Here is a 14,375-nt window from a genome sequence, read left to right as displayed (position 1 = left end):
CCCGGAGTGTCCACAGGGCCGGCATATATACATATATATAATTATACATATATGTTTTTATTTTTCATTTTTATATCTAGTATAAACCTTTCTAAAGACTTATTTCTATGACATTAAGGCGATGCCATACGTAGTAATGCAAAATCATGTGTTTTTGGTTTGAAAATTTGGTCGCCTAGAAATGTTTCAGATGCTTTAATTAAATACTGCGAGTAGAATACATCTTGGCCTTTGAAATAATCGAGTTGTTTTTAGATAAGTCTTTTTATAAGCCCAGAAAAAAATAATGTATAAGGCCTATGAAAACTGCTTTAAAGTTCGAAATCTCCTACTTACGAACCCATTTTCGGTTATGATTTTATTATATAATGTGGCAAATTAAGTTATTTATAAAATGATCGAAAAAAATTAAATATTTATGCCTGAACATCCATAAAATAAAATAAAAGGCACATTTTGGCCATGTTTTTTTCTTGCATAAATCAAAACAGGCGGACGGTGTTAAGCGGGAATTTAAACCTTATCGCCATCTACGTAAGGGTTGTTATTGATAGCGGCTCAATTAAAAATATTACACGACGTAGTGCATCGCCTTAAGGACACTTTACAATACATCTAAAACTTAGTTTTTATTGTATTTAGGCACAACCCACGAAAAGCAGCAAGGCGTTTAGCTTCTTTAACATCTATCGGTAGCTCATTAAAAATCTTAAATTCTTTAAAATAGAGATAATTACGGTACATAGATGCTTTTTTTCATATCGATCCCCACGGGAAACTAACCCATGTGATAAAAATTTTTCTTTACGCGTTCATTATTTTTATTTATCACATTTAAATCTACCATCTACGAACTAATAGTAGAGTAAAGAATAACACGGGAAGTGCATTCCATAAAATTTTAAAACGAAACAAATGTTCCATTTAGCCTAATAGCCCAGAGTTCGGTCTCACTTACACCCGCCTGACATCGTAGATATCTATCCCATTTGAATTTCATGAACACAGTTTTCTATTGAAAATTTATTCCATATACAGGGTGTCCGGAAACTCGTAGTACAAGCGGGAAACTGGTGAATCTACATCACATTTGGAGTCGATTTTGTAGTATATTTTTTTTTTATTTGAGCTTTCGTTATCGAGTAAATCGAGTTTGAAGTTGATTATTTTTTTTTTTTTTTAAATTTTTTTAATTAAATTCTTATAAATTATTACTGAAGATCAAAGTACCCAACTAATTAAAACTATTTGAAAGTAAAACAAATGAAGAAACTCGGATTTGAAGCATTATTTTGAAATCACCCTTCATTTAACCCGGTGTAATCATAAAATATTTCTGCTCTGCAGGGTTAAAACATCTGTTATTCAACCCTAAACACCAGAAAAAACTTTAACCCTAAAATAGCCGAAAAATATTTTTTTTTGAAAATGCTCAAATCAAAAAACTTTATGTTTTTTTGGGTTCCCCATGTGGTGTAGATTCTCCAGTTTCCCGCTTGTACTACGAGTTTCCGGGCACCGTGTATATTTCCATATAACATATTTCCCTTGTACACATCACTTTTAAGCTTAAAAAAAATATTTTTGAACTAAACATTTTTCGGGTAGAATAAGTTACTATATGAAATTCTCCCAATAGAAAAAAAAGCTAAGTATTCTCCGAAAAATAATTAAAAAAAAACATATTTTTATTATATTATGTTATTACGTGGTTATATGGATGACAAAATATCAGAGTTTCTTTACATGCTACTTTAGACATTTGGCTAGAGATATTTGCTCTGTTTTAAATATTGGCGGGCTCTCTCTAGGATTCGTATTTACAAATCTCTCTTTCAACAAAAAAATGAGATAACATAAGATATAAGATATGCATTAAAGAACAAAAAAGGCTATACTTCAAAATATATTTATATTAAAAGAATAAAAAATATATCTACATAGTACACATATTATACACAACCGACCATCAAATACATTTTTTTTTTTTTTTTAACTTCAGATTTTATGTCCGGGTTAAATCTTCCCCATAGGAAAAACTAAACCCTTACACACACTTTTCCACAAATGATCATCTAGTCAATCAACATTATGCAAGTGCATTATATAAGCAAAATAAATACAAAACAATACAAGAGCAACACGTCAACTCACCAGAGATCAAATGGGAAAATAATTCACCGACTCCAGATATTTTCATATCAGAGGGTTCGGCTCGGTAGAACTTCTAACAGGGCCTATAAATCCTACTGATCCCTCAACATAAATATTTTAAAAAAATCTTTCGTTTTCCTACATGTATTCAAAATGACCGAATTTTGCATCTTTATATATAAATTTTTTGATAGATCTAATACGCCTAAATTTTTAATGAGTGAGCTAGGTATAATGCCAGTAGCCGAAATAACGAATGGTAATATTTTTATAGTCTGAGAATGCCAAATTCTTTTTATTTATTTATTTTCTTATAATTCAATTTTTATTTCCTTAATTTATTTTATTTGACTTGTTTAATGTTATTTTATTTCATTTAAATTCGTTTAATTAACATTATTTCATTATTATACTTTTTTATTTACCTACGTAATTTGTCACATACAATTGTAAAATGGGGGCCTCAGCACGGGTAAAGCACCCAGTGAGGCTCACATTACCAAATAATATTTATAAAAAAAATAAAAAAATCCTTCTTTTTGAGCGCTTACCAGTAAATATTTGTATTAGGAAACACGCCCACGAGGAACTTCTTGGGTTATTCTTTATTCTATGGTTGGGACTCATTAAAATAACGCACCTTTTTAATACTTACATTGAATTTGTTTTCTTGTAGGTCCTACCCATGACAAAGTTGTGGTATGCTACGTGGGAACCTGGTCGGTCTACCGCCCGGGCAGGGGCTCCTTTACCCTGGATGACGTAGACCCCATGCTCTGCACGCACTTGGTATATGCCTTCGCCGGATTAAACGAGACGTCTTCATCTATCAGGTCTTTGGGTGAGTTTAAAGTTATTTATTTATTTAATCATTGATGAAAAATATAATACGAATAAATCTAAATAAAAAAATAAACAGAACAAGACACATAAACTATAAAAAAAGGTGACGATCGAAACTGGGAATTACCCAGGATGACCTGATTTTTGTCATTTTAACTTATCTGATTTTTGAATAAAATTCATGTTTGTCGATCGCATATTTCAAACTCTGAATAAAAATTACGATTCTTGATTTCATATTTCCATTGAATAAGGTTTCTTTAGTCATTGGATATTTCAAACTCAGAATAATAATGACGTTTGTGAATCTCACAAATATTTCAAACTCAGAATATACAAGTAAAAATAACGTTAGTCGATGTCATAAATATTTCAAACTCAGAATAAACAAATAAAAATAACGTTAGTCGATCTCATGAATATTTCAAACTCAGAATAAACAAATAAAAATAACGTTAGTCGATCTCATGAATATTTCAAACTCAGAATAAACAATCAAAAATAACGTTAGTCGATCTCATGAATATTTCAAACTCAGAATAAACAAATAAAAATAACGTTAGTCGATCTCATGAATATTTCAAACTCAGAATAAACAATCAAAAATAACGTTAGTCGATCTCATGAATATTTCAAACTCAGAATAAACAAATAAAAATAACGTTAGTCGATCTCATGAATATTTCAAACTCAGAATAAACAAATAAAAATAACGTTAGTTGATCTCATAAATATTTCAAATTCAGAATAAAATTAATTTAAAAAAAAAACGGATGCCAATGGTCTGTTTCTTCGATTCGAGTTAAATACCATGTCTCACAACATAACCATGTACTGGTCCTATTTCAGTTTTAAAAATAAGCAGTTTTCTTCTATGAAGTAGGTAATATCGCAGACCCGTGAAAAATCACGGGATAGAAGAGCTACTGCGTAGGTACTAATAATATCTCGTCGAAGCGTTTTCCATTATTACCACGCGAGTATCGGTGCGCAGGGATCGGATTCGGTAGTTTCCGGTCGTTAGACCGTTAGGAGCGTTGAAGGTCAAATTGGAGATAAAAAAGTGGAACCAATTTTTTCGCTTCGTTTCTCATCTAAAAGGGTAGTCTGAATTCTCGACAAATCAGTTTCAATTTTGAAAATGGCAATTAATATAACTTTCTGTTAAAAATGTTGTAGGTTGAATGTATTTCATTGAAAATTCAAAAGTTCTAGAGTTCATTAAACCCACATTATTGAATCGGAGTTACAGATGGAGCCACAATCGAAATATATTAACCAAAATGTAGGACCACTTATGAAAAGGATAGCCATTCAAAGAAAATGTGTGTACTAATGAAATAGCTAAATTAAGAACCCGCTAAAGTAATCACAGTGAAACTACACGCGTTTTCATTGTACCTACGTTTAATTTTCGAGCGCGACAGTCCCTTAGAAGTATGATGGCTTTTGATTTCAGCAAGTAAAATAATATTTTAATTCCAGATCCGTGGCAGGACCTGAAGGACAACTACGGCAAAGGCAACTTTGAGAAGGCCACCGGCATGAAGACACGCTACCCGCACCTGAAGGTGACCCTCGCCATCGGTGGTTGGAACGAGGGCTCTCTCAACTACTCCAAGATGGCCGCCAACCCAAAGGAGAGGCAGACTTTCGTGTCCTCGGCTGTTGAATTCTTAAAGTACGAACATTACTGATTCACGAGTTACTGTAGTTTTAACTACGTCAAAGATTAGGAAACTAAGATGGCAATCCAAATCACAGCTTGTAATGATCTGCCCTTTCTACTTCAAACTTCTCCTCCTTCTCTTCTTTCTACGATAAATTTTCTGTAAGTCCCATAGGTAACTTTTCCATAAGGCTTTGGTTATGTATATATCCGGGGTAGGAAGGTCCTCCCTGCCGCCTTTCAATCCCTTGCCTCTCTCTTTATTACACACCCCTTCAAGTGTGTACATCCTAGTTTGTCCACGTGACGTACGACCTTGAACGTACTCATTTCACGTGACGGTTCAGTATAAAAAGGCTTCACCGAACGTTGTGTTGGGTTTTTTGTTTCTCGGTTTAGAAACCTAGTTATCTATATATGTGTGGTATCCCTTGGTTCTTTTGAGATAGAGTGAGTTGAATTCATTACCGCTGTGTTTTAAAACCATTTCATAAACCTTATCTTCTAAGTCGCCTGCTCCCCCCCCCACTAGCTACTCGATTCTACCTATCGTAGGGTAATGTGAATATAATAAAGTGTTAGATTTTATATATGTGATATACATACGATAAGTTTATGGTGTTAGTTGTCGGCGCCATCCATGTATATATTTTGGGAGGGGAAGGAGAGGAAAGGAAATGAATTTTTTTCAAGCTAAGATTGGCTCCTCCGCTTACCAAACAAAACTGATGGATGATAATTCGAACAAGGCAATCGATATCTGCGTGTCTGGATATCACAACCGGCCGGGTCTCCCCTTGTTCCAAATCGGCAACCTTCACGCCAGAATAAAGAAAACCAGGTCTCCTCACCAATTTCAGAATTGCCCCAATCTCAAACACCTCCAGGATAAACTACTTTACTGAGTGTAGAAGGGGAAAACCATAACATCCCTTTATCACGAATCTAGTCGCGAAAATGTGACACGTAAGGTCCTAGGTTACGTGCCACCTCTAGAAAACGTTGTAACTCCCACGTCGTCGGGGATTTACATCCCTTTCTAGGTCAATACATAGATAACACACGACGATCTTGTCGACATTTTGCCCGCTTATTAACGATAGGTTGTGTGCCTACCCATTCAGCCAATTATCATGTGAGATATATGTAAGGTCTACTCGATATGCCAAATTTGGGATGAGGACTGTCTGTATTTTAATATTTGGTTCCAGTATTTATTTTATGAGGTTACTAGCATCCTCGTGTATTAGGTATAGGTACTACTGAATACCTATCCTCTCAGGTAAGGTATAAACGGATAATTGGTTTGATTTTTTGCATTTAATTTAAAGAGGCTGCCTACCTCTCGAAAGGTACCTGTTGAGAAAAGTTGTTCGGTTGGTAGTTTTATTTCGGAGATTACCATCTCCCTCTTTCGACTTTAGATTTGTTTTTGTGCATCCCAATTCGTAACTTAGAAAGTCAAATAATAGATGAAAAGTATTAAATTAGAAAGTCAAATAACAGAAGAAAAGTTTTCATTTTGTTCCGTCTGGTTGCATCCGATCGCTTTCAATTCGGGACGGCATACGCTAGCAAAACTTCCCCTTTGACTGACTGTACCTGCGTCTTGTCCTATATATGAAAAGGTCGTTGACTCGTCTCTCGCTCACAGCTGATCGACGGTTCGCCTAGCACATCCCTGTTAATGATAACATTATTTGGGCGGCAGGTGTCGTGAACTTAGTTCCTGTACCTCGGTTGTATCCGTCTTTTAGAGGTCCTCTGAAATTTAATAAATAATATAAAAAACTCACCCAGTTAGGCACCTCTCATTCTCAGCGTGAAGCTTACCTGGTTACACTATATAGCTAAATCACTTTAATTTTCGACCTCCTCCCTACGCATATAAAAGGGTAATTAAATATTCCTGTAAATAAAATTGTACCTCCCTAATCTGTTAGGATTCGAACCCACAGTTAATAATCTATTTGATTCTCTGGTTTTTCGGTCTCCGTGGATAGAATGCCATCTCGCCAAATCAATAACCTAGCCCGATTAAAACTTGCTGCCTTTATATACGGTCACTCTGTTTTAAAAACGCGATCATTATTATTATTATTTTCATGTTTTTAAGACAAGTAATTTAGTTTGAACTACACATTTAAATCAACACAACTTTATAACACAATCGCGATTGCACAACACCGGGCGCCCCTGAGGTGGGTTTTTACAAAACGGCGCTCTACAAATTATCCAATTATTATTATTGTCATTATTATTAATTGTTTTCTCACTGAGTCGAACCACTTTCACTTCACACAAGCACCGGATCAATAATCTTTCACTTTAGTTCAAAATTCCACAATACTATTAACACCATCTGGATCCACTAATTCACTGCAATTTCACACAACACTTCTCATTTGTATCGATTTCATGGAGCTGTCAACGCACTCAAGTTCCAAACCTGACTGCCCGTCCCTGCGCCCTGTCCCGTGTGAATGTGTTTACTCCAGGCCTGTCTGTCCATAAATCTCCCGTCGTTGTCTAAACAAAAATTTTTTTTTGAGCACGTTCGTTTCGTTTATTTTATGTGAGTGTCCAAAACATCACAAGCTTCTCCTCTGGAAAACCGTTCGTGAACCAGTGACAAAAAAAAAATTAGCGCTAGTGGCATTGGAATTTCACCCTTGCTGTAATTTTTAAAGATGCTATTTAAACCCCTATGCCATAAAGTGCATAAAAACTTTTACAGAATCGCTTGCGCTTGAAACACTTTAAAGTTCATTTTTGATTTCACGCATCTAGTCCCATTAGGAATAAAGATAGAGCCAGCTTTGGCGTTCGTAAGTACGGGCCACGCATATCGGATCATTGCCCGATGTGAGATATTTAGTCGGTTACAAGCGCTCGCCGTGCACAGGTCTCCGAAGATAACTTCAAAATGCACGACATGCACGCTGAGATATTGTGCAAAGTCGTACTGGAAAACATAGGGAAAGCAATTGTATAACCTTTCATCGGTATGTAGGGTTTTACCATAATCAGCAGTCGTGTAAGTTGATTTACGTGAAGCGGTCGCCTTCGACTCGTTCGTTGAGTTTGAGTTTGCGTTCGGAAGGATTCGGGCAACATCCACAGCCGCCACAACCCCTTTCCTACTTCCCGCACGGGAGCAACATTTCACACTGATATTGCAAGGAATGTAGTCACTATTTATATATAACTCAATGTCTAGCCCCTCGAAAAGGGTCCGGTGTTCCAAAGGTTCCTCTATTTTGCGGCTTGCTACATTTGCAGTACAGTAAAATAATGACTTCCTGGAAGTGCATTTCAATGTGCAGTGTGTAAAGATATTTTGAATGTCCATGTCGTGTGTCTTGTGCAATTTTTGAATTTGAGATATTTACTAAATTTTACCCGTCCTATAGGGGTTAATATCCATGAAGCTCAACCTTGAAAAATGTTTTAAAAATACTACATTTTTGATCTGCTCCACCTCTTTAAATTTTATTTTATTTTATATTTATATAATTGTCCAATAACAGAAAATCATTATTATAAATATAGTCGAAACGCATTATAGCCACACTAGCGTGATTGATTTTCCACTGATCAGATTAGAAATGTCAGAGAACTGATATCAGAGACAAGATCAATTAAGACTACAATCGTTTTTCCGAGAGGCATTGCTAATGTCTTCAAGGGAATTTTCCTAACACTGTCTGCCATAGAACAAAGCGTCTGCAATGATAGAAGGTCGTGATTGCGTTCCGGTTTTGTATGAATGGCTGTTTTCTGTCATTTCATATCTCGGACATCGGCTAGATCTTTAGCCAGAACTTGGTCTAGATGGATGATTTGAGATTTTTGCGGCAACAAGTACCAATTGTGGGGTTATTGCTAAAGGTTGACAATTAACAAAAACATGTTTTTGAGTAAGTTTAAGTTTGATCTTCATTATGAAGTCAGGGTTTTGGGAAATAATGTTAATTTATGAATATATTAGAGAATTGTTTCTTGATCAAACATGCTTATTTTTGTGTTGTGTTTTTACAACAATTTTCTTGTCTATTAATTATAAAAAATAACAAAGTTTTATAAAAAAGCTACGGCTTTTAAACCTACTTAAGGACATAAGAGGAGATCTACACATCTGCCTTGACGATGATCACTGCAAGGCTTCCTGAAACTATTTGAAGAACGACATTAAAGTAAGTTCCATTGGACCGGACCCACCCTTTTCCAACGGCTGTGTGAGGAAACTAATTGATTATTGATTGACGTTTAGCCGCACATGCCAGTACTCTATTATTTTGTAAAAAGAAGCCACATTTATTTTTACAACGATTCTAGACCCTCCAATGTCCATGCATGCATGATTGTTAGTACCGAATAATGTATGAATACTTACACTCATAGTAACTCAAAATAAGGAAACATCGAAGATGTTTTCCTGATGGTTTAGCATATAAAGTGAAATTATAAAGAAAGAAAACAATATTTACAGGTGTATGTATGATTAAAACAAGAATATTAACTTCCAGTAGAATCATACATGTCATAATCCTATGCTTCGTTTTTCAGGAAATACAACTTCGACGGTTTGGACCTGGACTGGGAATATCCCGCCAAGAGAGGAGGAGCTCCTCATGACAAGGAAAACTTTGCTTCTTTAGTTAGGGTGCGTAAAAATTTATTTGAAATTGCCACAGTTTTGTAAAATCACTAAAAAAAACCTGTCCGCACCAACCTTTATTGTCCAATGCAGCGGAAAATGGACAGTGTTGTGTAATGGTGGGTGATATGCTAAGATTTTTTATTGTTTTAATTTAAATAGTGTCTACCCTTATAACTCCAAATAAAATTACGATTCGTTGGTGAAAGTCTTTTAGTAACGTCCTGTTACACCATGTATACCCATTGACACCCACAGATTTATTTCCATTGCAGGAACTAAAGACGGAGTTCAAGAAGCACAACTACATCCTGACCGCTGCCTTAGGCGCCAGCAAGGAGACTATCGACATCGGTTATGACGTGGTCCAGCTCTCCAAATACCTCGACCTCCTGCACCTCATGTGCTACGACTATCACGGAGCCTGGGACCAGAGGGCCGGACCCAACGCACCGCTACATGGGACTAGTGCCCAGGATGATCTGAGTGTTGTAAGTAAATAAAGCATTAACTTAATAAAAAGTACACGTGTATTACATTCCTGGAAAATACAACAATATTATTTGAGATGTGATGTAAATAATGTGTTAATGGAATAGCTGCGCCCTTGGTTTTTTGCCGCTATGTTCTCTTAGTCCGACACCACCTTTCCTCTTAATCCCCTTAACCTTAAAATACCTAATCGAAAAGTTTACAAGGGTTGTCATTGTGATGTCTCTTTGTTATAAAACATGGCTCCCTGTGTGTCTGAGAATCTGAGCCATCTTCCCATCTAGACAGAACACTAACACCATCAATCAATGGATTGTTTGTTGTTGAATCAGTGTTCCGTCATCCATTTCATTGTTCTTGCAGCTATCGGCGCTTTCCCCCACGTAAAAGTATAGTACAAAAAGTTGTATAACCGCCCTCTGTTCGAGTATTAGTTCATCAAATGATTTATGTGTTTTTTTAATGAGATTTTGGTTTTGGTTCGAAGATCAACCACGTAATTATTTTTCGTCCAGCCACTCATACAAACATAAATTTCTTCTCTTCTTTCCATCACGAAGAACCCACGGCAGTTTCAATTTGCTACAAAAATATAATAGCTCTGGAATGCTTTAAAATCTTGAGCTTGAGAAGCAAGCCACTTTATGACGACCTTTTATTGGAAACCATCTAACACGTTCATTATATTTTGTTGCAGGAATTTACAGCTGATTACATGATCAAGCTGGGCGCGAACCCCGACAAACTGGTGATGGGCGTGCCCTTCTACGGACGCACCTTCGTCAAGCAGGCGCCCGTCGTGCCCGACGTGCACATCGGAGCCCTCACACAGACGCAGGGCTTCCAGGGCCCCTTCACCCGCGAGGCTGGCTTCATGGGCTATAACGAGGTAACTTCTCTTATACAATTATCCAATTATAAAGAAAGATACTTGGATTTGAGGAAGCTAAATAGTTGAATTGCCATGGTGAACAACGACGTCTAAGAGATAAAACAGGATAGAATATATTAGAAAAACGAATAGGAGGCCTATTTCCGGCAAAGGGTAGGTACATCAAGGCTAATGAAAAAGAAATACGAAACTCATTAGACGCTATTCAGACCGATTTGAGTTTTCAACGATATTCCAAAGGGATCACATTTGGGACTAGTGATTTTTTTGTCTGCTATATAACATAAATGTAGCTATACGAGTATAAGTACCTTTTTAATGATTTTGAGTAACTTTGTTTAATTTTCCAATTATTAAATTTATTCAAAGGCAATATGTATGGATTTGCATTAGCTAAATATAAATCTTAGGCCTCACCGGAGATGGCCACAACGAAAAAAAAAAAGAAATGCCAATCTCATCACATGCTGTTTAGAGAGGTAAAAAAATTCCAGCGGCATTCCACAAGGGTCACATTTTTTATCTAGGAAACAAACAGTCATTTATATATTTAGCATGAACAGCAATTATTTACAATATTAGAGCAATAATGTTCCATTAATTCTAGTCGTTGATTCAATATTTGTACCTATACAATATATTTATAAATGACAAAGAAATATAAAGAATAAACATTATATGGAATTACAAAATGTTATAAAAACAATTAAACAATTAGTAGTAATACAGTTTGCGCATGATTATAATAAAAACAATAAAATAAACAAAGATGATAGGATTATTTCACAAAATAAAAAAAATAAAAAGTTATCAGTTTAGTAAGTTGCATTTAATATGTTTTCAAGTTACAGTTGAAAATGACTACATCTCTAGAGGATACAGATACGTCCTATTAAAGAGTTTTGCGCATATTTGGCTTTACAGTGTGGTGTTCTCAATAAGTCGTTCGATCTGGTGTTGTGTGTTGTGTTCACTCCTGTTCAGGGCAACGAAATGCAATCTTTTCTAGCAGATATGATTAATCAACAAGACTGTTTACGATTTTGTAAAAGAATAGGGCATCAAATTTTTTTCTACGTTTATATAAAGCTGTAGGGTCAAACCGATGATCGCTAAAGCGATACAATAGGTGTTTAATAAATTTGGATTAGATATTTTCAATACGATCAATGTATGTTTGATATTGAGGATTCCAAATGACTGAGGCAAACTCAAACATTTTGAACTTGTGTTATTTTGTACGTTTATAAATGCCATTCTTATTTGATTCTTCCATAATCAAATTATGTAATGGTGCCATAGTATATTACATTGGTAATGAACTGTTCCTAAATACGTTTTTTGAAGTTAGGATAATATTGTATAATTGCAGATTTGCCTCGAGCTGTCCAACTCAACCTCTGGCTGGACTGCCCACTGGGACGCCAAGTCAAAGACTCCTTACGCCATCAATGAGGACAGAGTTATTGTCTATGATAACCAGAGGTCACTTGCTGAGAAAGTCAGGTAACAATATCATCATTTTACCAATGTCTACTGTTACTCTTTCCTTACATAATCCAGGGATGGGTAAACTACACTGTACATTTTTGAAATACTGAATCGTATTAGAATAAAATATCTAGTTTGCTTCACTAAAACACAATTCTTTTTTGTAAGATTTGTAACTACGGAGAGACTTTGCATACTTTATTCAAAGATTTAAAATAACTTTTTAAACTTTTTCTGCAAGTGAAAGTTTAAAATTTTAGGCTATACATTTACATTGATGCTAGGTACTTGTAGAGTCAGGCCGGGGGTAGATTCTGCGAATCAGGTTTTGATCTCTTGTTAATTTGTGTGAACATCTCTTGACCGCATAAATTTTATTTGAATTGGTGATTTAACACACATCCAAATTTGTTAGATAATCTACGTAGTCCAATGAAATTGTGTCCCCCTTATTATAGATTCGCGCTGACCAAGAAGCTGCGCGGGGTTATGATCTGGAGTATAGACACAGACGACTTCCATGGGGACTGCTCGCCGGAAACAGACACTTTCATAGACTACTTCAGCGACCTCAATGCGCTCAAGCAGAATCCCTTCTACAGAGAGGCCTTCCCAGACGTGGACATCAGAAACAGTTAGTTGAATTTAATAACAAACAATAATGAATGTCTTAGATTGTGTTAGCTTGATGTCAACCCATTGACTCCAAAATCGCAAAAAATAGAAGCTGATGGCCACTTTCGCCACCATCGCTGCTGAGCATTCGTCGTTAAAATAATGAAGCTATGCTGACCCTAAGCAAAAGAAGGTGGGCAGATGTGCGTCTATTACCAAGCATGAAAAGGGCATGATTTATTAGTAGTTCGATGGTAGCTTACCACACCGCACTCGCCGCTCGCACTAAATAGACTAATATTAATATGTTTCCAGGTAACAACTCCAACCAAGGTGCCAACAACGCCTACAACATCCAAAATATCGGCACATTGGTTGTGCCGATCCGCACCAACGCCAACTTCCCACTTCTCAGGACCCTGAATGAAGCCATCGTCCTGGCAGAGCAGGAGATCCTCATAAAGGAAGAGCTGGAGAAGACCATTAAGGAAAGGGAAAAGGAGAACGAGATTCTGACCAACAACAAGAAAGCGGAGGCGAGCGGAGCGCCCCAGCTGTCAGATTTTGGGGGGAAAATAGCATTTTTAGTTATACCTTTCATTGCTTCGTATTTTTTGTGATTTGATGTGATATAATGTTCTTTTTTGATACATGTTTTAAGGCCTATTTTTAAATAAACAACTTTTTAAAATAATTTATCTCTTTATCATAAAATGCTCTATAAAGTGATGAGGAAAATGAATGTCATATAAAAATACTATTTCAGCAGTATAATTAAAAACGTTGAACATACAGAAAAAAATTTTGTGATTGCTTTCCATTTTTTATGTGAATGCCGCGCAAGAGTCCCAACTTCTACAAATTGTCTGGAGCCAGTAGGGCTTTGGCACCCAATTGGGAATGTTGTGAGACTGAAGGGAGTGAGGAGTGGAAGGAAATGGGGAAAAGGAAGGTTGTGATAAACCTGCCTATTTAGATCTGAACACTAAAGACGGCTACTTCCATTTCAAGCCGTGTTTCAATGCTGAGTGATAGTCGTTCACCAGGGCGATACTGAGAGTATGAAAGAAAATTAAACAAAATAAAAGATAATTAATTCGTATTGCAAATTTAGTTTTTTCCAATTTCATATTGATTTCTTTGTTTTAGAGAAACCCCAACTTCTTTTATGATGCTTATTAAAAAAATTAATAAACCATAATTTTATGTTCAATTGCAGAAAGTTTTTATTTTTCTAAAATCCAATGTATTTTTACAATTTATAAACATAATTTTATTGTTTTATGTGAACAGAATTTTTATTAAAATATTTGAAAATCAAGTGTAATTTATTGAAATGGCAGTTAGAAAATGCTTATGTAAAGCGTAACAGTTGACAGCTGTAAATATGCTGTAAACAGCTTGATAGCACAATAAAAATCAGTAGTAAGCAGAATTATTCGTTTATTTTTTTAAAAAGCACAGATGAATTATTTTCGAAACATTTTTTTGTTTAGTTGGTATAATAAATCTATATTTACCAGCCTAAATAAAGAGTTTATTTTATAAACGAAAATATA

The 14,375-nt window shown here is 35.6% G+C and overlaps 1 protein-coding gene across 1 annotated transcript in view; it reads left to right on the top strand.

Moving 5' to 3' along the window:
* The window catches only part of Cht2 (Chitinase 2), a 28,680-nt gene extending 14,543 nt beyond the window's left edge, over window positions 1-14,137 (top strand). The window contains exons 2-9 of the mRNA XM_089648045.1: window positions 2,831-2,995; window positions 4,483-4,678; window positions 9,236-9,332; window positions 9,602-9,817; window positions 10,516-10,707; window positions 12,083-12,216; window positions 12,660-12,835; window positions 13,132-14,137. Of these exons, the coding sequence (XP_089504171.1) occupies window positions 2,831-2,995; window positions 4,483-4,678; window positions 9,236-9,332; window positions 9,602-9,817; window positions 10,516-10,707; window positions 12,083-12,216; window positions 12,660-12,835; window positions 13,132-13,436 (1,481 nt within the window). The 3' untranslated portion in view covers window positions 13,437-14,137. The remainder of the gene's footprint in view (window positions 1-2,830; window positions 2,996-4,482; window positions 4,679-9,235; window positions 9,333-9,601; window positions 9,818-10,515; window positions 10,708-12,082; window positions 12,217-12,659; window positions 12,836-13,131) is intronic.
* The last annotated feature ends 238 nt before the right edge of the window (window positions 14,138-14,375 follow it).

This window comes from Hesperophylax consimilis, chromosome 27, assembly GCF_061612785.1.
Source record: "Hesperophylax consimilis isolate HC1 chromosome 27, BYU_Hcon_1.0, whole genome shotgun sequence".
In the NCBI taxonomy this organism is placed as follows: Eukaryota; Metazoa; Arthropoda; class Insecta; order Trichoptera; family Limnephilidae; genus Hesperophylax; species Hesperophylax consimilis.
Note: the sequence above shows the minus strand (reverse complement) of the source record. Positions and strands in the feature narration are given on the sequence as shown.